Here is a 23,970-nt window from a genome sequence, read left to right as displayed (position 1 = left end):
AAAAATATTAAACAATAGGGATTTAAATATTATAGATATTACTTAATTTTATATATGTTTAATAAATGCTAAGATGTATTGGTTAAATAATTAATAAGACGATCTTTCTCGTCTAAAGAAAGGATCATAAGAGGTGAGTTTGAGAAGCAGTGTTACCAGTTACCACGCATGTAATCAAGAAATTCAGTAGAAATAAAATAACATAATGCCGATTATAATATTTATATTATGCATAAATATTATATGATGTACAAGAAGCTTCTGTTATATAAGAAATATGATAGAAATTGCGCCTATTAATATTTCAAGTTTTAAATAGATATCACCTTTATGTGATAAATATATCGACATCTTTATTCACACTTGTAATCAGTAAATGACAGTTGGCTGTGTGTAATTCTGAAAAATGTTCTTTATTTTTAGATTGACAATTTATTAATTTAAATTTTCACGTAAAAGTAGCGTGCAATTTAACGTAAAACATTTTATGTATATGAGATATAATGTTAATGATGTAAAATGTAAAATATAAATAATTTATTATAACCAAGATTAATTTTTCGCGATTATTGTTTTATCTTATGACGTTTATGTAAAGAAAGTTTTATCTGTTGTTTAATATTGCCTGCAGTGCAGGGAGGATAATTCATATTTATTTTTAAATACATAAAGGTATTATCCATGTATCTTTAAATTCATTATTAATTTACACAGTAACACAGCATCTAATAATATCGACGGGAGTATAATTCCACTGGTATCAATATAAATATTACATTATAGGAGAATTAAAGTGTTTTACTATTAAAATATTGAAATGCCAAGCTCATACTTATATGCTATAAATAATGAAGGACGTGTGTTCGGATTATCAACATCTGGGACTATGTGGAGAGAATTCATGTACTTGGGCCTGGAGTTTAAACAATTATCAGCAGTACCACATTTTATGTGGGCTATAGGTGGCGATCGTCAAGTTTATGTACACGTGCATGGCTTAGATGTACCTATAAGAATCAAAGAAGAAATATATGAAAATGAAGTATGTTTAAAATGTCATTGAAAAAATGGTGGTTACAATTATGCTTACATGTAATTTTTATTCAGATTTTAATAAAATACAATATTTACAGCGTTGGCTTCCTTTAGAAGGATTTAGTGGGAGATTATTACCTACAGATAGGTATAATTTTTCTAATCAAGATGGTACAGTTGACCGTAGCAGAGATAAAGTAAGATTACCATCCATGGCTTGGCAATGGGAAGGTGATTGGCAAATAGAAACTACATTAGATGGCCAACCGTTAGATCATGATGTAAATATGATAAAATTTCTTTAAATAATAGAGATTAGATTATTTGTTTGTAATTTATTTTATTTGCTTTGTTGATTTAATTTTTTTTATTAATAATAATGATTATATTCATTTTATGAATTGTGATTTAAAACATTTTAATTTGTATATTAACAATCTAGGTGTAGTTATCAATAAGTTAATAATGGAATAATTCATTTTTAATTGCTTCTGTTGTCATATTTCTTGTGACTTTCTGTTTATATGTAGATTTGTTGTCAGTTGTCAACATCGAAACAAAGTGTTATGATCACAGAGAATCTGATATTTTGGTAGGGATGGACATATGCAGTTGATTTTCCAGCTACATTCACAACGAAAAAGCAATGGAAATCTTGTGTCAGGAGAAGGAAATGGGTTAGATATAGGAGATATAGTGCTATGAATTCATGGTGTGCTATTGCACCTCTTCATAAAGATGCAACTAAGGTGGGGTTTCTAAATCTTTACATCATAATAATATTGAAGAATTTTTATAAAGATTTATGAAATGCACAATACCATATATTTTTAGGAACCATTTATTGACATATCTGTGGGTGGAAATCAAATACCTGGAGGTAATCCTGGATGCCTTGTAGTCTGGGCAGTAACTGCTCATGGGAGGGTATAATATTTAAAAGAATTTTTTGAAATATTTTAGTGATGTATTAAATAATTTATAACAATAAATTCTGTACTTTTGGTTACTGCAATTATTATAATGTTATTACGAATTTAACAATGATTTGCATAGGTAATGTTTCGTGTTGGAACTAGTACAACTTGTCCTGAAGGTCAAAGGTGGAGTACTATAAAATTAGTAAATGGATATGAGGTGTGTCAAATCAGTGTTGGAATTACTGGTCTTGTATGGGCTGTATTAATGATTGGCAAAGCAATCGTGCGCACAGGTGTTACTAGAGAAAATCCCATGGGTATGTATAACTTATACTATCATAATAATATTTGATACAGTCTTTCATACTGATGAATATAATGTTATTTTGTAGGAGAAGATTGGGTAGAAGTTGATCCTCCACAAAAAGATTTAAAATTAATACAAGTTAGTGTAGGTACAGATGCAGTGTGGGCTGTAACTCAAGATGGAAATGTATGGTTTAGAAAAGGCATTAAAGGTGAAATGAGTGGAGTATGTGAACAAATGGGTGCTGGCACTGGATGGGTGGAAATGTTAAGTAAAATGTCACTAGTATCAGTTGCTCCGAATGATCAGGTAAATTAATTCATACTGAAAAGAATAAATATTTATCTTTAATAAGTTGTGTGTATATGCATATTTAACATTTCTAAAGGTTTGGGCTATTGGTCATGAGGATAGATGTTTATATTATCGTTCTGGCATTACACAATCGGAATTAACGGGTAAAAAATGGAGATTAATAAATGCACCTCTTCAGCTTAGTCGAGCAAGTAGCAATGCTAGTTTATCATCGAGTAATAGACATAGTATGTGTGGTACTCCTCAACAACAGAGGCATCAAAGTTGGGGATCATTGGTATTTATTTTGCATAAATTTTAGATACTACAAATAATCAAGTATATTGTTTATTAAATAATTACATAATATTACATAATATTTACAGAATCGACCACATAGTACTAGCGAAGGTACTATGTTGATTAGAGAATGGGAAGAACAATCTCGTTCTGCACCAACACCAACATCTTTAAAATTATGGCAACGTACGAACGATGGTACTACTAATAAAAATCCACAGCAAACTTCTTTCCAGGATATATATCTAAATGAAGGCAAGAAAAGGTAAACTTCTAATTATTTCATACATATTTTAGTTGTAATATTATAGTGATGTTATTTTTTTCTTAATTGATAAAATTGTAGATCGGCGAATTCATTAGATATGGATGATTTAACCGAAGCTAGCGTTGCAAATATAACTATATCGAATGAGTCATTAACTAAAACTGGAGAATCTATAGTAGTTTCTGGAAAAGGGATGGGGAATGTTGTCAAGGTTAATAGATAATTGAATTTTTTCACGCATTTTTTCACTTACAGTCATCTCTTCCTAAAATTAAAGTTTGAAACTAAAATAATGTAGATCAATCCAGCTGCATGGAGCCCTGTTCATTCAGTTGGCTCCATGGTAGGTGCTGAAGCTCATCCAGAAACAGATGGAAGTATTTTCGATCCTGACTTGACTAGTGATTCCGGTGTTTATGGAGAAGATGAGAGCTCTGGGGCAATGTATTGGGCTGAATGTGATACCTCTTGGTATAAAGTAGAAGCTGGAGCATGTTTTGTTGACACATCCAATCCTCCGAAATGGTAATATTGATACTGTAAATTAGCGTAAATCATAAAATTGTTTTATAATAAAACATAGTTACTTACATATTTGACTTAAATTTGTAGGATTGCAGATACAAATGGTACAGGTCACGGCGATATAGCCGAGACATGGAGAATATATATTTTAGAGGAGTTAAAAAAAAGATTACAAAAAGTAGAATACGATCCATCAATATACGAGAAAGTAGTTGAGAAGTAAGGCTTTGATAACTATATGAAATTGAAATTAATGTATTGAAGATCTCCTTGTTTATAATGATATATTACAGATCATCTTGGATAAAGAATGGTGATGCAAAATGCAAAGTTAAGGGAAGTACTTCATATGAAGATTGCATTATTGAATTAGAATGGATAAGTAGTGACAATGGTTCTTTAGATTCTGGAATTGTAACTATTTTAAATTCGGACGGAGCGACAACAATTGTAAGCTAAATGAGAAATGTAAAATAATCTTTTTACTAATATTTTAATGAGACTTTAACTAGTGTTTTTTCAGATGCAATTTCCTGTGTCTGAGATTATGTGTGTAATATGCTGTAGTGAACCAGGTAATCCACGGATAGCGATTCATACTCCTCGTATGCCTCGTTCTAAAGTTCTTAGATTACAGTTTTCTAGTGACACTGAGATGGAAGACTGGCTAGCGCATTTAACCTCAGGTATGTAAGTATGTTATGTTTAATGAATATAAAAATAGATAATATAAGATATTTTTTATATTTTTTAGTTTCTTGTAAAATGAATAATGTTTATGGGAAACCTGGTCCTAATTCAATATGGGCTACAACTGCGTTAGGAGATGTGTATGTATATGACCCTGCTGCCTTAGAAGTAAGTTAACATGTTTTATCTGAAGTATGTCATGCAACAAATTTTTACATTAGTATTTTACATATGAATTATTTATAGGAAAATCAACTTTCTAATGATGGTTATGTACAAGAATTGGATGCTGGAAAAGGCTTACCTTTTGAATGTGTTTTGCAAAACGGTTTTGGATATGGCAGTTCTCTAAAAATTACAGCTTGTATTCATGATGATGCTGACAGGTAAAACATAATAATTTACAATCGTATTTATTAACATTTTTGTATATTTCAAAATATTTGACATTTTTTCAATTTCTAGGCTATCAATTAATTTTGTTTGTTATTCAACGGTATCACTGAAACAAAAGTCTGTAATGGATAGCCATGATGTAGCATTACATTTTAATCCAAGACTAAAGGAAAACATAATTGTACGAAATACATATCAAAATGGACAATGGGGTGACGAAGAGAGAAACGGAGGTAGTCCGTTAAAACCTGGTTCTGATTTCACCTTAGAAATTGTTTGTGAACCACGAGGATACAAAATTTATATCGATGATACGGAATTTACTTGTTATAGCCACAGAATATTACCACAGAGCATTACTCATTTACGAATCAAGGGATTGATGACATTGTGTAGCATATTTTATAAATCTATATCTGTACGTAATAACTTCGATATTAATATTAGTACTAACTTTCTGTAACTTGATTGTAATGAAAATTTTATGTAGGTAATAATTGATCCAACTACTATGTTTTGGAGGCAAATGGGTGGACATTTAAAAAAGGTTGAAACTTGTTCTGTTGGTGTAACATGGGGAATAGGATATGGTAGTACTGCATGGGTATATACTGGTGGTTGGGGTGGTTTGTTCCTGAAAGGTAATATTTTCTAAAATAAAAAGAAAATTATATTGTTAAAAGGCATAGACGTATGGTTTAATCTTATACATTATTTTATGCAGGATTAGATAGTAATACGGGAATAAATAGCATGGTAGATACTCACAATTATTATGTTTATGAAAATCAGCGTTGGAATCCGGTAACTGGATACACATCTCATGGTCTTCCAACTGATCGTTACATGTGGAGTGATGCATCTGGACGACATAAACGTACCCGAGAACATACTAAACTATTATCGATGCACTGGCATTGGGCAAGGATATACATATTTTTTATAATATTCAAGCAACAAAGTTCAAACGTTTTGTGTTAAAATATTTTACTTTATCATAGGTGTCAGATTGGATAGTAGATTTTCATACCCCTGGAGGTGTCGATAGAGACGGATGGCAGTATGCTAGAGATTTTCCTGCTCAATATCATGGTAAAAAACAGTTTACTGATTACGTTAGACGAAGACGATGGTTTCGAAGGTGTCAATTAACAACTAGTGGACCCTGGCAAGAATTAGGGAACACAAAATTACTTGATGTTTCTTTATACGTAAGGAATATTAAAAACGCGCATTGCTTTTTTTATAAAACATAAAGCTAAAACAGTAACTTTTTATTCACATTTTTATTCGTAGGCACCTGGGAAACCTGGTTCTGATGCTCCTGTTTATATATGGGCCATTGCTTCTAATGGCGAAGCTTTGTTTAGAAGAGGTGTTTCGGAATCTTGCCCTATGGTATGTTTACAAATTATTTATAATATCAACGCCATAAATATTTACTTTAATAAAATTATTTAATATTTATTTATAGGGAGTTTCATGGGAACATATACCAAGTGATCAAGCTTTAGTAGGTATTTCATGTGGTCCATGCGGGCAAGTATGGGCTGTTGGAAAGAATGGTTCTTCTTACTGGAGATTAGGTATTACTCCTGCAAAACCAACAGGTATATAATAGTATGAATATATCTTTGTTATTATTGAAATCTTTCCTAATTATTATTTGATTGTTCAGGAATACAATGGCAGAATGTTGAACCACCATCAGGTGCTCATTTGAAACAAATTTCTGTTGGGAAAGACGTGGTGTGGGCTTTAGATATGGCGGGTAAATTATCTGTACGCCATGGTGTGCAAGTGAACGTTTTCCCAGAAGGAACGCACTGGCAAACGCTTCCTGTGATGCCGAACGATCCCATACACATAGGTATTTGTTAAATTTGTGTAACGAATGGACACTAATAGACAGCATTCCCCAAACCTATAGATTCCAAGAGTGATTTTTGTAACTTCTTTAAACGTTTGATTAGCTTAATTTTTAGAAATAATTTGCATTGGCACTAATGTGTAGTTAGATAAAGATTGGAACTAACGAATAATAACGAATAATGTTTTATCAGAGCGTATGTAATGATTTCATTAGAAACCTATCTGATCTTTTCTAGAAAAGAGAGAAAAATATATGGTGTTATCCCTAAAGGCTGCATATTTTGGAAAAATCTTCGTATTAACCCTGCTATTAGTAAACACTGGAAATATACACAAAACATCCATTTATTTAAATGCACTCTCTGCTATAGGTATACTTTAGGTATATAGTTGTAACTTATTTCGTATTGTGTTATAACAAATTTAGACGAATTTCTGTAGTACATTAAAATTTATTATGAATTTTGTAGTACATTAAAATTTACTACGAATTTATTATAAAGTTATGAACTGTTTTTAATTATTTCATGATTACAAAAATCATAGTGTTCATCCTGCTTATTTTATTACATGTTCAGTATGTAATGTGCTCTTATATTGTCCAGATATGGCTGTTGCAAATGCAAAACAAGGCTTTCGACAAGTTGCCATTGCAAGAGAACAGGGTCAAGTTTGGGCAGTTTCAGGAGCTGGTATACTTTGTCGTAGAATAGGTATTACAGATGAAAATCCTGCTGGGACTGGTTGGGCAACCGGGATAGGGGTAAGTTTAATAAATTATATAGTTTTATTATGTAGCTAAATTGTCATTGAATCAAATTACATAGTTACATTTATTATGACAGGCAAATTGGCAACATATAAGTATAGGAGGACTTGTAAATAAAACAAAGTGAACGCCTGACTTTTAGATGGATAATGATCCTTTTAGTCACATACACAAAATATTGGAAATATTATAGAGAAATATAATATTCTACTGTTTGGTTTTCATATATTTTTCATGAATAAGAAAAGTCAATGCATGTGCAATGATATGTATGTTTTACACGTATATATAGGCTTAGCTTTTGCAATTGATTCAATTTTATAACACAAGTTGGACTCTATGACGTATTTAATAAATAATAGAGATGTTATCTTATTTAAAACGTACAAAAATTAATACTGATTGAATGTATAATTAATTACGTTGTTCTTAAAATGAAGTAGCTTACTTGTTTTCTATTATTTTCATTTAACAAGGAAAATAGATATAAATATATGCAAAGAAAATAATACTATCAATAAGATTATTTATAGAATACGTCACTAAACTATTTGAATAAAATCTATTCGTATAATTTTATTATAAAATTTTATATTGAAACAATCTACGAAACATTCCAAATATACGCGTTTAAATAACTAGCAAATAATTCATATTGAATAGAAAGTGCAAGAAGCATTAATTTTATTTTTCAATAATTACATAATATCGTTAGAACTCTAAAGTATACAAGATGTCTTGCCTAGGTATAAATTATTTTTATTATTATGGAGTAATAAAAACAAAATGGTAATGTGAGGCTGTTAATGAAAATATTTAATGAATCAAGATTATAGTAAAACAAATAATGCTTTGTATTTTTTTATTTTGTAATCTTTTACTTATCATATGCTTTTTTATTTATAAAAACGGCATGTTTAAAAAGATCGCTAAAAATTCGTGTATATAAATGTTTAAATAGGTGGATCATAAAGTAAAGCATCGGTTTGTATTTAAAAAATGTCTCACTTCTTTTTAGAAAACAATACATTAAATGTTCCTGTATAAATAAAATTCATGTAGTGCCTCTAATACTATAATTTTACGTTTGAGTATTTATGTGTAAAGACTTAATTTAAAGTATCGGGAAAAGTTTTGAAATTACTACAGGTAAATATTATAAATTTTTATAGACTCTCTCTCTTGTATGAATTTGTAATATTGGAATATTTGTAATATACCATTAGTAGTAAGTTAATTATAAATCTGTTTTTATTATAAATGTTGAAGCTTATTCTGTTCGAATTATAATATTAAGCTTTGCCATGTTAACCATTGAACTTGTATCATGCCATACTTGTCTATACTGATATATAGAGCTTATTGATGAACATGTATTATAATTTCAGATATTTAATTAAATTATATTATTAATAAATTTGATTTTCCTTAAAATGATATATTTCTCTAATAAATACGCAATAAATAATATAAAACAATATATTTCAACCATGAAATCGGTATCTAAATAAGTAATGAAATATGTACAGTATATATCGACACATTTTAGAGTATAAAACAAAAAAAAACAAAAGTTTTCACAACCTTATATGCGATAGAGTAGCTCAGATTTTCTAAATGAAATAATTTTGAAGTAATTTTGAATTTTTATGGTAAAATCTATTTTCCTCTGTAAGAATAATTTATAAAAAATAGTCTATACAATCAGGATGATATCCTATCTTAATATTTTATATTTATTAAAAAATATTGAAAGATGTAGTACTAAGATGAATATGCTCGTATTTTAAAATTGCCACAGTATTCACATGCGTAATATCTAAGATTATTCTCTCTGAGCAGTTTTTATTAAAATATACAAAAAAATATCACATGTGGCGAGATAATTATTAGAATCTGGTTACGATTCTAACTTGGTCCGCGTACTTTCGTTTTAACATTTCTGCTTCTCTTTTATCTCTTTTTCCTTGTTCGCTGTGAGATATGCCATAAAAGAAATAAATAGTAAAACCTGTGAAAAATAAAGATAATTAACAACATATGATTATAGGCTATAATGCTTTTGGTTTCTTTCTCAAATATTATCAACATTTTGCATGTATATACATGTACCTATAAGCATCCAAACAGCGAATCTGATCCAAGTAAAACTATCTAACTGCAACATCAAATATAAGTTTATGAAAATACTGCAACATGGAAGAAGTGGTACTAATGGCACCTGAAAATGATAGAGTTAATTAAACATGATATTAATTGTTTTGTTCTTATAGTTTGTTTTAGAAGACTTACCTTAAATGCTAAATCAATGTCTTGAGTAGGTTGTCTTGCAATAATAATCATAATTAATAATAATATGTTTACAAGTACGATTAATATCACTAATTCTATCACATTGCTACCTAATGCTGTGGTATCTACAGAATTAATAAAAAGCGCAGTAATAAATATAACAATACCTGTAACAATAACAAAACGTATAAGAGCGATGTTAATTATGTTAAAATTAATAAATAACTTTTTTGCCCGTTTAATACTTACATAAAATTCCAATACTGTATTTTGCAACTTTATTAGACATCTCAGTTACTTCTTTCTGATTCTGTAAATTAATAATTTGTTTTAATATGTTGACTGACGTTACCTTGTAGTCATTCATTGCTGATACAGAACGAGTATTTGATGCGCACTCCTTCGGTTGATATCTAAATGATACAATAAATATGTTAGATTTAGTGTAATTAACAAATAAACATATTTGAATATTATTGCCCTCATATACCTTAATATTAAAACGGATACCGCCACTATTGCGTATGCCAACAATGTTCCAATAGACATCATGTCAATTAATTGTTGAAGATCAAAAATAAGTGTCATGATTCCTGTAAATAAGCCAGAGACCACTGTGCCGAAAATGGGTGTCATTGTTTTCGGATGTATTATTGCAAGTTGCTTAAAAATTATCCCATCGCTACCCATAGCGTAAAGTATCCTTGGTAGAGGAAACATCGCCCCAAACAAGCTTGTACATAATGCAAATGCCGCACCAATATTAACGATCCATTTAACAGTAGTCCATCCAATTTTATCGAAAACATATGGAAATGGCGTATCGACATTCTAAATATACAAAATATTTTTGTATAAATATAACAATAACAAGAGCTCCAATTAAAATTTAACTGGTGCATGAATGTACCTGGTCGTAGTAAGGCCACATCATAGTTAGCACGGTTGAGATACTAAAATAAGCCATTAAGATTATAATTAAGGAAACAACGATGGCTATGGGTATATTGCGCTGAGGATTTTTAGCTTCTTCACCGGTAGTTGCCACAGCATCGAAACCGACGAAACCGTAGAAACATTTTGCCGCCCCGATCATCACTCCGCTTATACCAAAGGGCATAAAGCCTCCTGATCCTGCGTGTATTTCGGGGTTGTCCTTGGGTATATCCTCCACCGATATCCTCCAGTTAGCTGGATCAGCTAAAAGGTCACAATCAAATCAGCAAAGGTCATTAAGCTTTTAGATGATAAGACAAACTAAATTGCACGCTCAAGGTCTTTCTTTCACAAATATTTACAGACTCTGTTTAATATTAAAGATTCAGATAAATCATGATTAAAGAGAAATTATAAGACACCGAGTGACAAGATAACTGGATGATATGGTGGGGGTCAGTCTTGAAAAACCTTGATCGGTATTTTAATTTTAAATGATAATTTGCAATTATTACCTTTAAAGGACCCCGCGCCTACGATTATTGCAATGGTAATCAGGTTTATTACAGTGAATATATTATTTAAAATTGACGATTCCTTCACCCCCGTGCTTAGTAAGATTACAAGAAGCATTACTACACCGAATGCAAAGAAATCTGGGTATTTTGATAAAAACGAGATGTTTATAGGCATTGCGGCTTCCAATTTCTCGCGTATCACATTTCCTGTCAGCGCATCCAAGTAACCGCTAAGTCCTCGAGCGACGCTTGCTGTACCTGATCGAGGAATATATGTGTATATAAATTTAACATTCAGACAAATATTTTTATTTTATTCGTGCAAAACATTTTAATTCTGTTTCTTACGAATAGTAGACTCTAATAAGTTTTGATAAAATTAATACTCTGGAAAAACAAGTACTCCTTTAAGAATATTTATCTTCGATCGAGTTTTAGAGAGAGTAATTATGCTTTTCACAATCTTTGTTTGCTCACCTATTACATACTCTAAAATTAAATTCCATCCTATGATAAAAGCAATGAATTCTCCCACTGTCACGTAACTGTAAACATATGCAGATCCTGCCTTGGGAACCCTAGAAGCAAATTCTGCATAACACATTCCTGTAAATTCAAAATGACTGTCTTTATATACGCAACTCATTATTAAGGAGCTATATTTCCGAATTAATACCATATTTTACACAGTATATAATATTTTAAAAGTGAAACAGTGAAAGTACTTTTGTTCATCACAAGTCATTTGTTAACTTCAAACATAACCTTTAACAAAACACGTTTGTAATAAAATTCTTCTCATAAGAATATTTTATATAAATTATAAAGATATTTATTATAAAGATATTTACGCAATATTTTGATGAACGTAATTAAAATAAGAGAATGTAAGACAATATTTGTTTCATTAATTAAATATTCTAACAATTACTATATTTTAGATATTCCTATATTTTTACATATTAAGTGCGTTTCGTGTCATAAGAACATATATGTATTTTTAAATTTCCCATAAATACATGAACATTCGTAGTCTACATATAAAACAAGCGGTTATAATAAGTATCAATATCAGTTTGGCAAAAACCTTTGCCAGACGTTATCACGAGGCTTGTTTAACTAATAATGTTTTTGATAAGAACAAATTGTCAATATCCGGGCAACAGGCGCGAATGCGATCTTAATTTACCGGCAAATCCGGAAGCGATAGCTGCAATGAGGAAGGCGATGCAAACGGCTGGTCCAGCCGTCTCTTTGGCGATGCTGCCAGCAAGGACATAAACACCGAGGCCGAGGGTCGAACCCACGCCAAGTGCTGTGAGGTCGAACAAGCCTAAAACCCGAGCTAGTTTGCTTTTGCTCTCGAGGTCCTCATCGATCCGTCTCCGAGCTAACACCTTCCATATTCGGCTCGCCATGGCACCCGAGCTTTTTCACTTCCTTCGCGTAAAAAATAATATTTGTGGCTTAACTTGTTGTTTTTAATCGTTTATCTTATAATAAAATTAAATACACTAGAGATACAATTTAAAGAAGTTAAATTCAATGAAAGTACTGTTAAACTAAATTTAGCGAACAGAACTAAATTATACACTAAACTGTTTAATAAATTAAATAGTAAACTAGATTTAGTAGAACTAAATATATCGAAACAATAATATAAAAAAGAAGAAAGAATAAAAAAGAAAGAGAAGAAACAATGATATAAAGAAGATGAGATATAATAAAGTTATAATTTAATAAACCTTAGTACAATAAAATGAAATTTTAATAAAATTGGATACAATAAAGCTACAGTTTAATAGATGTAAATACGATAAGACTAATATATACATGTAGCGAGGGATGATTAATTTTGAACTTGGTACCCTGAAGTTTTGAAGTACCAAGGTTCGATGGTTCCAAGGTTTCAAGATCATTCAATATTCTTCAAGTGACACTGATAAAAGCAAGGCGTTTGAACAAGAAAAATGTAACTTGCTGTTATCTGAACTCCAAACTCGGGGTTCCGCATCTGAAATACATGAAAATATTCCTATGTATACTTAAACAATCATGAAGCAACAAGTCAATTCTCATTATTAATCTCACTGGTTCTTTCGTGTTTGAATAATTAGTAGATTAAGTTTCATTCAAGATTTCTGACTACTCGTGCTACTTGGTGCTAGCTACTCGTAGTTGTGGTCACTTTGATTTCTGGAGCTCAGTACGTATCTCCTTCCTCCTTGATCCATAATAAATCTACTTAAATGAAGAGAACTTTACGAGGTAAGGGATAGTGGTGGTAATAGACATGGTGAGGTACTGCAAGATCCGAGCACCGATAACCATTTGTATACGACGATAATGATAGATAATGTTTCATGAACATAATAAATCATACAATAAGATCAATACAATAAAAACGATCGTTGATTATTTTCAAATAATCTTCCACCTACATACAGAATACAGAATAATACAGAACTATTACATAACTTCCATTTATGAATGGCTGCCTTATCTAATATCTTTTTTCATATCACAAAATCTTGCACAAAAATATGTTTTTTCCTTCGCTTACTAGAATGTATATAGATATTAGACATTGTTCCGTCGTCATTATCTTATAAAAATGTTGATTAGAATATCATATGACGTACATTCCAATCAAGACGGCAAGAGGTAAATAAACCAATTATTGCTTTCGAAACTAATGTAATTAATTTAATAAAAAATAAAGATACCGAAGATAAAAAAGCAAAAAAGCACTCTATTCGTATCTTTTGTAATTATAGCATCTGTGAATTTTTTCGATATAATCTCTCTCTTTCTCAGAAATCGATTAATAAAATTTAATGAAAATTATTGATACGGCATCTAATATAACAGGAAGGATGATTCTTGTATTTTAACAATATCAGATTTATTCAAGAACGTTTGCAAATCTTAATCTTCAAGCAAATATCACGGAAATTTTGTAATATTCAGATACATGACTATTAATAGTAAATGCATTAGAAAGGTCAGCAATGTTTCTTGCAGTTCTCGTACTAATCATCTCCGTACACCCATAATTTTATATTAACGCTACATGTGAACGTGCTTCGATATAGCTTACAGTTCATTTTATCGCAAGTATCCTAGATCGATTTATACATGATGTAATTAAAAGCTACGTACGGGGTTTTCACGTAATTTGCTCAAGCTATGAGCTCTGAAACGGTAGAGGATAAAAAAGATCATTAACTGAAATTTATTTCGAATGATGTAGGTATTATTTGGTATACGTGCTCATTACCGAAAAGCAGATATTTTAAAGATTTCTGGATCACCTTTATTTTATATATATACATGTATAAATATATATATTTGTATGGTACATGTTTTTATACTTCAGTTGAGACATCGTTTTATCTATATGTATACATATAATAAAACAGTAAAAGGATTGTATCTGTACATTGAATAAAAAAAATAAAACAATCATCCAGGAACAGTTCGTAAGCTACGAAGTCAAAGAGGTTAATTTTTAGAATTTTTCTCGGTCTGTACTTGCATCGCGTAAAGCTACTGAACGGATTTTGATGGTGTTTTCTCTGTTGTATAGCTTAAATGTCCGAAAAAGAAAATAGATAGAAACTGATTTTATAGAAGCTAAGAAATAGCTTGACATCTGAGTTGTATGCGCTCTTATGTTTCATGAAGGTTAAGTAGTGATGGTTATTGTTAACATCGTCTTTTTTCTGAAATCTTCTTATAATTTAACATTTTTTATTGCAGAGATTCACATAATTGTCAGTATAACAAATATGTCGGTATTTTATTCATAAAAATAGATCAATAATTGTAGAATATAACGTGTAAAAGACAAAGAACAAATACTCTCTTGCATTCATTTTCTGCGTCTTTCATACACTAAATTTGACAAAATTAAAATTCAAATATCATTTAAATTAATCAATCAAAATATTTTCAGCAATCAATTTTCGATCTTCCGCAATGAGATCTTTTTCATATTCTAACATTTTAGAGCTATAACTTGTGTAAAGAGCTATAGCTAAATGGAACACCCAGTATAGGTATATGATATATGTATGTGTTCGTTACACAACTATATTGCTGCAACGGACAATGCAACTAGTATACAACAACCTTTTTGTATAGGTAGAGCTAGAATAGCGTTAACAAGGATATGACGAACAGTGATAAATAAGGATAATTTTCGTAGAAACGAGGCATTAAATCACAATATCGAAATAAAATTCAAGTTGTATCGTTAGCATAAACTTCAATACTTTGCTTCAGATAGTTTGCATAGATATTTTGTTCAAGGATAACAAAGATTCTTTACAGACACGTCAAAAATCTTGGTATTTATTCTTCAAGGGTCAGGTAGTCGCCTTTAATATTTTTATTTATTTGTTACCTTCAATAATCTATTTGTCATTTTTTTCTTCCAGTCTATTTACTAAAGATTATTATTATTTTTTTAATTTTACTACTGTTTTAGTATTTCTAAAATTACGTATATTATTATTGTGAGTGAAGTATTTATTTTTTCATATTTAAAGTATTTTTCTATTTTTTGGAATCAAACTGTTTATGATACTATAATAAATTACTTTCTTTTTAAATTATACTTAAAATATTCATTTTAATTAATATTTTTAGATCTCTAACCTGGTTTCTATCAAATGTCTATTATTGATAAAACAATATGTAAATTATATTATGTTACATTTCTTGATATTTATTAAAGATTCACTGCTTACCTAGTTCTTAATGAATAGATTCTCTAGAATTCTTTTGTCTAACAATGGAGACGTACAAACGGATTCTTACAAATGTATACAATACGTATTTTTTCATAGAAATTCTCAAGTTGTTGACAGTTGTCGATCATTTACGTGTTTGTGAATCACCTTGATCTCTTTAAACGACGATCGTGATCGGTAAGTTAAAAAGACTAAGAGGGATGACTCTTGTCATTACGTATATATTTACGACCATGCGCGTAACGCATCTTGATTTCTACTTTCCTATCTCCAGTGCATTAGGATTCCCCGATCATCGCATCGCTGTAATTACGCCACGTTTACGATATCCATAACACGTACATATATACATGCTAACATGATACGAGAACACGATGAATTATGACTAAATTATTCGTTCTTCGATTTCCAATTTCCACGATATACAATTATAGATGTACAATTATCATAAATGTAATATACAATGGCTACAAAAACTATTCGTACTTGTATTTTTAATATTATATTTATATATTACATGTTACAGTTTGATATGAAACTTAATATACTAGACCTTAATTAATTAATATGTAAATAATATAATAAGCAAAATGATGCAAGAATACTTTTTATAGTCACTGTATATTTTTCGTTGAAGTTGCACTGTAAATATTTAATAGTAAGTGAGATTATTCGTCTTGCAGCACGAAAGTCTCGAGACGTGTCGATAATCGCACGTTTAAAAATATAGAATCACCTAAAGAACAAAGTAAACACCAAGCATGGAAACATACCGTATGAAAGTTAATGCCGTGAAATTTCGGGCCAGTTATCAAATTTATAGCAATGCCACTTGAGAGATTGATTACTTTAATTAGGACAAAAAGCCTCATGCTACCGTAAGTCTTAAAGTTTTCTTGTCGGTAATATCGACTAATTGAAATAACCTACAACTGTTTTTGTCTATAACTGTCATGTCGTATCACACTGTGAGACATCCTGTATAACGAAAAACGGGAAGTAGTTTAGAACCATCTATAAACCTATAAGATCTTATATATCTTATCAAATGATCCAATATATGAGTTCTTTTATTTTTCTTTCACTTCTAGAAGTATTTCTCGAATCTTTATCATTTTATCTCCGTGGTGTCGTAATTAAGCGCTATCGATCACGTCAGTCGAGCACCGTGAAATTTGATCGGTATTATAAAATTGATCGATATTAGAATTTTCGGTGACATTGGCGCGATAGGGAACCAAACAGATTGTGTAGAACCCAGGTTGGTCAACGTGACAAGGTTACAGACCAATTAAGGAGAGACGTGGTGGTACCGTGTCCCCATTGCGCGATCCCCCTCGAACGAGCCTTTGCGTAATGTCTTTATTTACAAACCATATGCGAACCATATAGCAATTTCACCAATCAGGCCACTGATGTCTGACACCGGGTAAGGCCGAGGGTACGTTCCGCGTGTGTTTAGCCAAATTTATACCTTTTAGTTTTCGATGACCATCGCGGGTCATTCATTGAAAAACACTGTTTTTGTCCACAGTGACCATGAATTGAGCTGGTATAGTGTACTATAACTTTCATCTTTCACATTCACCGTGGATGAGTCATCTACGATGATTCTCCAAAATGGTAGGTGCAAATTCGGCTTGAATCGCCGATTGAACCGTAATCATTGATAAGCGACCATGATCTGAACCGTTCCCCATGTAAAGTGAAGTAAGTCCATACAAACTTGTAACCTTACAGAATTTTTCAAGAATGATACCACCTCTTTATGAATCGTAAAATTAACGGTACATTGTGAGCTTTAAGAGAAAGGAAAAGGAAATTAGAAAAATGGAGGTGATGCTGTAGAAGAAAAAAATCAAAATTTCAGATGGACAAGTTTCGAATAAACAAACATTCAATGTAAAAATAGTATGATTATTCATCCAGATCTCGTCAACGCGATACATATTATAACATTTAATTTTTGTAAAATATCAATTGTATTTGCGCACTTTTTTTTGACGTTGTTATCAAAATCATTGACACAATTGAAAATTAGTCAATCCATGAAATTTATCTTATTTTAATCATTCTTAAAAATTTAGTAACTTGGGTCACCTGTTAACATCGCAGTAGTCAACATGTGAAACCGGATCAATCTCGATCAATCCGGATTATCGGGATCGAATGATCCAAATCCGGATTATCGAGTTCCCCGTTCATTTTATTAATTATGGAAAAAAGGAGAAATGAAATTTCATTGATGTAATTATAATTTGTGGGAAATTATCCGGATTAGCGAAACTCGATTGCGCATGATGTCAGACTGCGATTAATGTGCAAACGCATTTCGATCGGACGTCTCGACAAAGTATTTGTTACACAAACATAATCTTCTATTAAACAGACTCGTGATTCAAATATAATATTTATATAACAAGTCAAGCAATTATTATACATGCAGTTATAGACAACTTGACATCAATTAATCAAGAATTTCAGCGGCGATCCTTTGTACACAATGTTTGTTGCATTACCGGAGTATATTGCATACGTGTTACGTACATATGTGAGTATCGATGGCTATTTGTCGATCCTTGAAATCTATATTTTCACTTTTATAATCGTCGTCATAAAAAGGGAACAATAACGACGTAACGAGAACGAGTTATAAAAACAGATAAAATACGAAAAATGAACTCAACACGACGGAATGGAAACAATAGTAAATAATTGAAACGCCTCGAGAACAATTTACGTGTGAACAGGTATAGAGATAACCGTAATTGAATCCGCTTTTTCTACGAACAGACAATTGGCATTACGTAGCATCCAGAAAAACCAAAATATTTCGCAAAGCTAACCTCTTGCAAAATTCTTTTTAGCGGATACGTATCCTTAGTTGCAGTATCAATTATTACACATGTAGCCAGGTATGCGGATTGAAAGTATGTACTAATGAAGGAGAAAGGAGTTTTTTTTGTATCTGCACTACACAACTACAGAGTAAACGAAAATCATGCACGTAACAAACGCAATACACGTAAATACGGATCACGTAACGTATAATCTTTCTAAACATTCTTTTCTTGTAGAGAAGTACTGTCTTGATAAATGTCCAGCGTATCTCCAATACTTCTTAGTATTACTGCCTCACTTCATTTCTATCTCAGACCACGTAGCAGAATTCTTGTAAGCCATTACTGGCATGGACCAGATTCAGTCCTAATCCATGATCAGTTAAAAAAGCAATACTATATCTTTTAAAACCTATATTTTTAAAAGTTGCTAAACTATTAATAATATACTATATTTTTAAAAGTTGCTAAATTATTAATTTGTTATTAATTGAATAATGAAAATTGAAAGATTGCAGTTGAGAACAGGTGACATTTGGTCTTGTTATCATATCGCTCCCTTTGCAAACTTGGATAAGAAATCTAAGAATAATATATCGTCGTTCTTAATCGTAGAATTGTGATTAAAAATAAAATTGCATTTTTTATTGCAAATTACTAATCATGTTAAATGAAAGTGGAATATTGTCAATTTTTACCATTAATTACCTATCACTCTATTTATACGAAACTGACATAAATGAATAAGCATCTTTTGAGTTTCTACATTCCCAAAAATGAACAATTAATATTTTATCTTAGGTTTTGAAGTGTCTCAAAGATAGGCTCAAATGATTAAAATAAGATTATTAAAAGTATATTCTCGGATACATACGAAATAAAGATAAATCGGTATCAAATCTCATTTTTGATCATTTTTGATAGAAAATTTCTGGTTCATTTCATTCAATTTATAATTAATTTTGTTTTATGAGTAATACATGTATTCAACAATGATATACAGCTTGTTATTTAAATTTCTTTGATCGCCTAATGCTATCAATCATTTTGCCAAATGACGTTAAGATGATAGCGACGAATCAACAAGTCGATTCTCACGGTATAATAAATCACTAGTAACAACCGAAATAATTCGATTTCATGCATTTATTTATAACAATAATAGCTAATTCTTTTTATAACGACGATTTGCAATACAAATATTTTCTGCACTGGCAAACCATTTATCAAAATACAACATTATATCTTCATTAATAATTAATTTATGAATAGTATAAATTATCAATCAGTCATCGTTAAACATTCTGACTATCTTCCATTTCAAGAAATTCCATTAAAAATAAAATTCGCAATCTATAATTGTTTCGCAAAAAGTGCATTTTCTATTGACACTGATGTTTTGCGAAGAAATATATTGCTTATCGCTAATACTTTAGCTTTGTTAATAATTATACTATAAACTTACTTACTAACCTTCGTTACAAGTTGCAAATAAAAATGTTTAATTACTAATAATTATTACTAATTACTTATTAGAAAGTGTTACAGAAGAAATAGTAAATAAAAATAAAATAAAAATAAAAATAAAAATAAATAAAAGCTATAAACTTCTTTTTGTAAATATCGCACGCAAGACAGTCTTACACCGATTAATTCCTATTCACAGAGAAAGATTCTAAGAGCCGGTAACAACCTTCTACCCTTTACTTGTGTCGTTTGTATATATTCTACGACGCATACAGCAAACGAGCACATGTTCATATTCACTTCTATATAGAATACCATCGTTGTGTTAAAAGAGGAATAAGGATAAAAACAAAAATTACCTGAGTAATTCATAGATACATTTGCACGCTTGAAATGAGTATGTATTTGTAAAAATAGATAAGAAATGACACACGCACACATGAACGCGCGCGTATTCGTTATTACAAATTACGAGAAGGTGTAAAAACATTCCATAATTCAAGTATAGGCTATATAGTATATATATGTATATATATATTAACATAAATGTAATCTCTATATATGAGAGGATGAAAAGCAATTATTGCTTATTGTTGAGGAACACGTATAACGCGAACGACATTATCCTTACCTGACTTCCAAGGTGCGCGTTAGCAAGGAAACTAGGTGCGTGGAAAATTTCTCACATGTAAAGTCACTCTGTCCGGACAGGATGAACATACGTAATTGAATCGGAAGTAGGTCGGCACTGTAAAACCGGTCGCACCGGAGGACGATCGCAAACTAATAATGTGCTCTAATATCACGATGCTCGCTTCCACCTGTCTGCTAACTAATAAACCTCAATCACCTCCCACCATGATTTTAAAGCGGCCACGTTACCACTCGAAAACTTTGGATTCCTTGCTTGGGGGAAAGAAGCCTGTATATCATTCAAGTGTACATAAACAACTTCAATTCTCTTATTTTCCTTACACCTAAACGATTTTACATTCGTCATAATTATACTTTCTAAATCCATAATCTGTTAATAAGATAATACACCAATCATGGCAATTTCAATCATTTCAATCAATTTGAATCATTACAGAATTTTTGTATGTAATATTTTTTACTAAAATAAATATATTTATTATATTTACACGTGTGTTGCGAGAACTTCATTACACAGAGAGTATTTTACAGGTAGTGGTTAATATAAAAAAAAATAAAACGAACTTCCATTAATGTTATTATTGTCTTTTCATTGATTCATTCCTCTTTAATAAGAAGAAATATTTTTTATACGTGCATCATGAACCAGTTCTACATTATAAAAATGTGTTGCTTATAAAATTGGTCTTAAGTTCAATATTCTATTAAAATACTTTGCTTTAAGTAATTCATTTTATTTTATATACATTGAATAAATTAATTTCTATCTGCAGACTTTTGATATGTATCTGGATTGGTAGCACAGCCAGGACATGTATGTAAAGATTCATGAATAAATATTTCACAGTCTAAACAAAATGTTTCATTACATTTATTACAAATGTATACCTGGAAAAAGATACAGTTCTAGTTTATATTTTACAAATTATATTTATATATTGTTCTTATTAAAGTATGTGGTGATGCATTGATTATACCTTCTTATCTTTTTGAGACAATATCTTCTGACAACCATAACAAATTGAAGGAGTTCCACTGAATACAACTTCCTTAAAAGATTCAACAGGGAATAAATAATGATAGGACCGTGCTAAATGTGGAGCAGACACCAATGTTAATCCACATGCTCTGCATTCTACTGGAAGTTCACAATGTTTGCTTAAACACTGAGGACAGAGATATCCTGTACTAAGAAGTTTAACAGATTCATCTGAACTTTCTGCATGACTGTAAAAGAAAAAGATATTTTCTTCCCTTTAAAAGAACATTTTATTTATGAATTAACAATTAAAAAATTATTTACCACATGCAAACTGCCATAGCTGAATCATTTGCAGAAGAATGTAATGCATGATGAGGGAAACCCATTTTTACAAGAGCAGCATCTAACCTAGTTGCAGCTGGAGGAGGGTCTATGTGCATATTTAACTGTTCCTTGTAATGTTTATCATCCAATGCAACGCCATGCTCTCCACCAGTTGCTGTTGCCATTCTTTTACAAATATATAGTTCAGCAGCCAAACCTATCACACTGCACCTGACAGAATCTGTCTTCATGTTCTATAACCAAAATTAACACATAACATTGTAGTATAATTTGTGTTACATAGTACATCTTAGAATTTACAATACATACTTGTATAGTTTCATTGATATCTCCTGGATCACATGTTGTAAGTGCTCCTACTATTATAAGTATTTCTTTGCTAGCATGTGATGGTAGGAGACGTAATGACTTCAAAGCTAGCTCTATGGAGTTTTGCAATGAAGGTTCACCTACTGGGGCAATTTGTTGCATGTTTTGTACTTCCTACAAATATATAAAAATACGTACTTATAGATCAAAATAAAAATCTAAACAATGCTCTAAAAAAATTTACCTTCACATGTTTTTTAGAATTTCCAGCTAATTCGCTTACTTTTTCTGCTCTCTTATTCCTTGTGATAATTACTCCTAACTGACTTATAGGATTTTGATAAAAGAATTCTTCAATAAAATCTTCTAAAAGCTAAAAAAATTAATTTGTAACAAAATATAATGATATATATAATTATATAATATCAAATATAGTATAAAGGTATCAATAGGTACCTTTAAAGAACATAGAAAACGAGTTGGTTTCAAATCTTGAAGTGACATTGATTCAGAAGCATCAAGAATTACATAAAGGTGCCTCATCATCCCTAATCTGGCACCAATCTTCTTTTCCATTTGACGTTTTCTTTTGGCATTGTGAATAATATCTGCAACTGATGCTTCCAACAATCCATGATCATCTTCTTTGATTGCTTCCCTGTATAAGAAATTATTTATATATAATAATTGTATATAATAACTCATTAAAGTACTTTAAAAAATATGAATACCATGTCTTTTCATAACCAGTCTCCCATCTATACTCTTTCTCCTCTTCTTCATCAGCCATTTTTTAATTTCTGAAATAAATACCACAATCAAATTCAATTCGTTTAATTAAGAAATTATATTCCAAACTTTCTTTCCAATAAATTTGGAACAATGCTTACTTTAGATGATTGTATTCAATCTTTCGAAGAAATAAGGTTAATGTTGTTTATATTATCGCTGACATTAAAACTTATATGTCAATGGTATGATTGAAAAGATTAACGTGTCTCTTAATACTTGGCAAATATTAACAACATAAAATTACAGTTGAAAGAAAGAAATTCTCAAAACAATATAATAAATTTCTACAAAAAATCTTCATACAGCATACAACTTTCGTCCGGTTTAATACAAGAATTAATCTATTTTTTAAATTGCTCATAAATTGAAAGAAACATATCAAACATAAATAAAATGCTTTGGCGCATTAAGATTTAATTTATAATTAAATTAAAGAACAATTAATCGCATATAGAATTCATAAATCGGTAATAACCAATGACTATTTACCAAATCTTGACATCAATTAACATAAACTTACCTTTTCTATACTCGACCCAATGCCGGAACATAGATGAGTTTGTCGAAGAAAAGCGGCATGTTTGAATTAGACAACGGACCCTATAAAACAAACTCCCTTCTCCATAAACAATTTCTTTTTTTCCTCATAATCTTACACGAATATAATATTTCAAGCATAAAATATATAATTATAGATGAAGT

The 23,970-nt window shown here is 30.6% G+C and overlaps 3 protein-coding genes and 1 long non-coding RNA gene across 13 annotated transcripts; 2 read left to right on the top strand and 2 right to left on the bottom strand.

The window, feature by feature from the left end:
• Positions 1-230: 230 nt before the first annotated feature.
• Positions 231-8,793, top strand: LOC117208942 (tectonin beta-propeller repeat-containing protein). Of its 5 annotated transcripts, XM_033450480.1 has the most exons (25): positions 231-672; positions 784-1,042; positions 1,134-1,316; positions 1,632-1,784; positions 1,870-1,962; positions 2,092-2,272; positions 2,348-2,571; positions 2,651-2,854; positions 2,943-3,121; positions 3,203-3,335; positions 3,423-3,649; positions 3,737-3,868; positions 3,943-4,099; positions 4,173-4,335; positions 4,404-4,507; positions 4,586-4,725; positions 4,805-5,153; positions 5,226-5,376; positions 5,460-5,656; positions 5,737-5,946; positions 6,032-6,133; positions 6,210-6,345; positions 6,414-6,605; positions 7,213-7,370; positions 7,453-7,503. In XM_033450480.1, exons 2-25 carry the CDS (start codon positions 818-820, stop codon positions 7,501-7,503), a joined length of 4,044 nt encoding a protein of 1,347 aa, XP_033306371.1. In that variant the 5' UTR covers positions 231-672; positions 784-817. The 5 variants fall into 5 exon arrangements, with proteins under 5 accessions (XP_033306371.1, XP_033306370.1, XP_033306372.1 ...); XM_033450479.1 differs by lacking the exon at positions 231-672 and having other exon boundaries at positions 818-1,042; positions 7,453-8,793; XM_033450481.1 differs by lacking the exons at positions 231-672; positions 7,453-7,503 and adding an exon at positions 6,844-6,989 and having other exon boundaries at positions 818-1,042; positions 7,213-7,342.
• Positions 8,794-8,841: 48 nt separating this feature from the next.
• LOC117208947 (cationic amino acid transporter 3) lies at positions 8,842-21,034 on the bottom strand. 5 transcript variants are annotated; one of them, XM_033450496.1, is made up of 11 exons: positions 20,818-21,032; positions 12,956-13,136; positions 12,312-12,562; positions 11,600-11,728; positions 11,120-11,380; positions 10,579-10,868; positions 10,159-10,499; positions 9,918-10,081; positions 9,669-9,835; positions 9,489-9,597; positions 8,842-9,387 (listed from the first exon to the last, which is right to left on the bottom strand). In XM_033450496.1, exons 3-11 carry the CDS (start codon positions 12,538-12,540, stop codon positions 9,266-9,268), a joined length of 1,812 nt encoding a protein of 603 aa, XP_033306387.1. In that variant the 5' UTR covers positions 12,541-12,562; positions 12,956-13,136; positions 20,818-21,032; the 3' UTR covers positions 8,842-9,265. The 5 variants fall into 5 exon arrangements, with proteins under 5 accessions (XP_033306387.1, XP_033306390.1, XP_033306388.1 ...); XM_033450499.1 differs by having other exon boundaries at positions 9,266-9,387; positions 11,600-11,713; positions 20,818-21,034; XM_033450497.1 differs by having other exon boundaries at positions 9,266-9,387; positions 12,991-13,136; positions 20,818-21,034.
• On the top strand, positions 15,722-21,489 carry LOC117208956. Its single transcript, XR_004487800.1, has 2 exons — positions 15,722-18,629; positions 18,747-21,489. It is a non-coding gene; the product is annotated as an uncharacterized LOC117208956 (long non-coding RNA).
• LOC117208948 (general transcription factor IIH subunit 2) lies at positions 21,405-23,942 on the bottom strand. 2 transcript variants are annotated; one of them, XM_033450504.1, is made up of 8 exons: positions 23,367-23,777; positions 23,208-23,276; positions 22,933-23,134; positions 22,721-22,849; positions 22,477-22,650; positions 22,144-22,400; positions 21,818-22,067; positions 21,405-21,728 (listed from the first exon to the last, which is right to left on the bottom strand). In XM_033450504.1, exons 2-8 carry the CDS (start codon positions 23,264-23,266, stop codon positions 21,597-21,599), a joined length of 1,203 nt encoding a protein of 400 aa, XP_033306395.1. In that variant the 5' UTR covers positions 23,267-23,276; positions 23,367-23,777; the 3' UTR covers positions 21,405-21,596. The 2 variants fall into 2 exon arrangements, with proteins under 2 accessions (XP_033306395.1, XP_033306394.1); XM_033450503.1 differs by lacking the exon at positions 23,367-23,777 and adding an exon at positions 23,789-23,942 and having other exon boundaries at positions 21,597-21,728.
• Positions 23,943-23,970: the final 28 nt, after the last annotated feature.

The sequence above is a fragment of the Bombus bifarius genome, unplaced genomic scaffold, assembly GCF_011952205.1.
Source record: "Bombus bifarius isolate JDL3187 unplaced genomic scaffold, Bbif_JDL3187 scf7180000008165, whole genome shotgun sequence".
Classification (NCBI taxonomy): Eukaryota; Metazoa; Arthropoda; class Insecta; order Hymenoptera; family Apidae; genus Bombus; species Bombus bifarius.
The sequence above is the reverse complement of the archived record's forward strand: the minus strand, read 5'-3'. Positions and strand labels throughout refer to the sequence as shown.

Bases quoted from the DNA above. Each gene is read 5' to 3' on its own strand.
- LOC117208942 (XM_033450479.1), top strand. From the start codon at position 818: ATGCCAAGCTCATACTTATATGCTATAAATAATGAAGGACGTGTGTTC. The intron at 5,377-5,459 runs GTAATATTTTCT...TATTTTATGCAG, and splicing joins GGGTGGTTTGTTCCTGAAAG to GATTAGATAGTAATACGGGA. The intron at 6,346-6,413 runs GTATATAATAGT...TTGATTGTTCAG, and splicing joins TACTCCTGCAAAACCAACAG to GAATACAATGGCAGAATGTT.
- LOC117208948 (XM_033450503.1), bottom strand. From the start codon at position 23,266: ATGGCTGATGAAGAAGAGGAGAAAGAGTATAGATGGGAGACTGGTTAT. The intron at 22,401-22,476 runs GTATGTATTGTA...TTTTGGTTATAG, and splicing joins ATATCAATGAAACTATACAA to AACATGAAGACAGATTCTGT. The intron at 22,068-22,143 runs GTAAATAATTTT...TTTCTTTTACAG, and splicing joins GCTATGGCAGTTTGCATGTG to TCATGCAGAAAGTTCAGATG.
- LOC117208947 (XM_033450497.1), bottom strand. From the start codon at position 12,540: ATGGCGAGCCGAATATGGAAGGTGTTAGCTCGGAGACGGATCGATGAG. The intron at 10,869-11,119 runs GTAATAATTGCA...GTGACCTTTTAG, and splicing joins AGGCGCGGGGTCCTTTAAAG to CTGATCCAGCTAACTGGAGG. The intron at 10,500-10,578 runs GTACATTCATGC...TTGTATATTTAG, and splicing joins TGTGGCCTTACTACGACCAG to AATGTCGATACGCCATTTCC.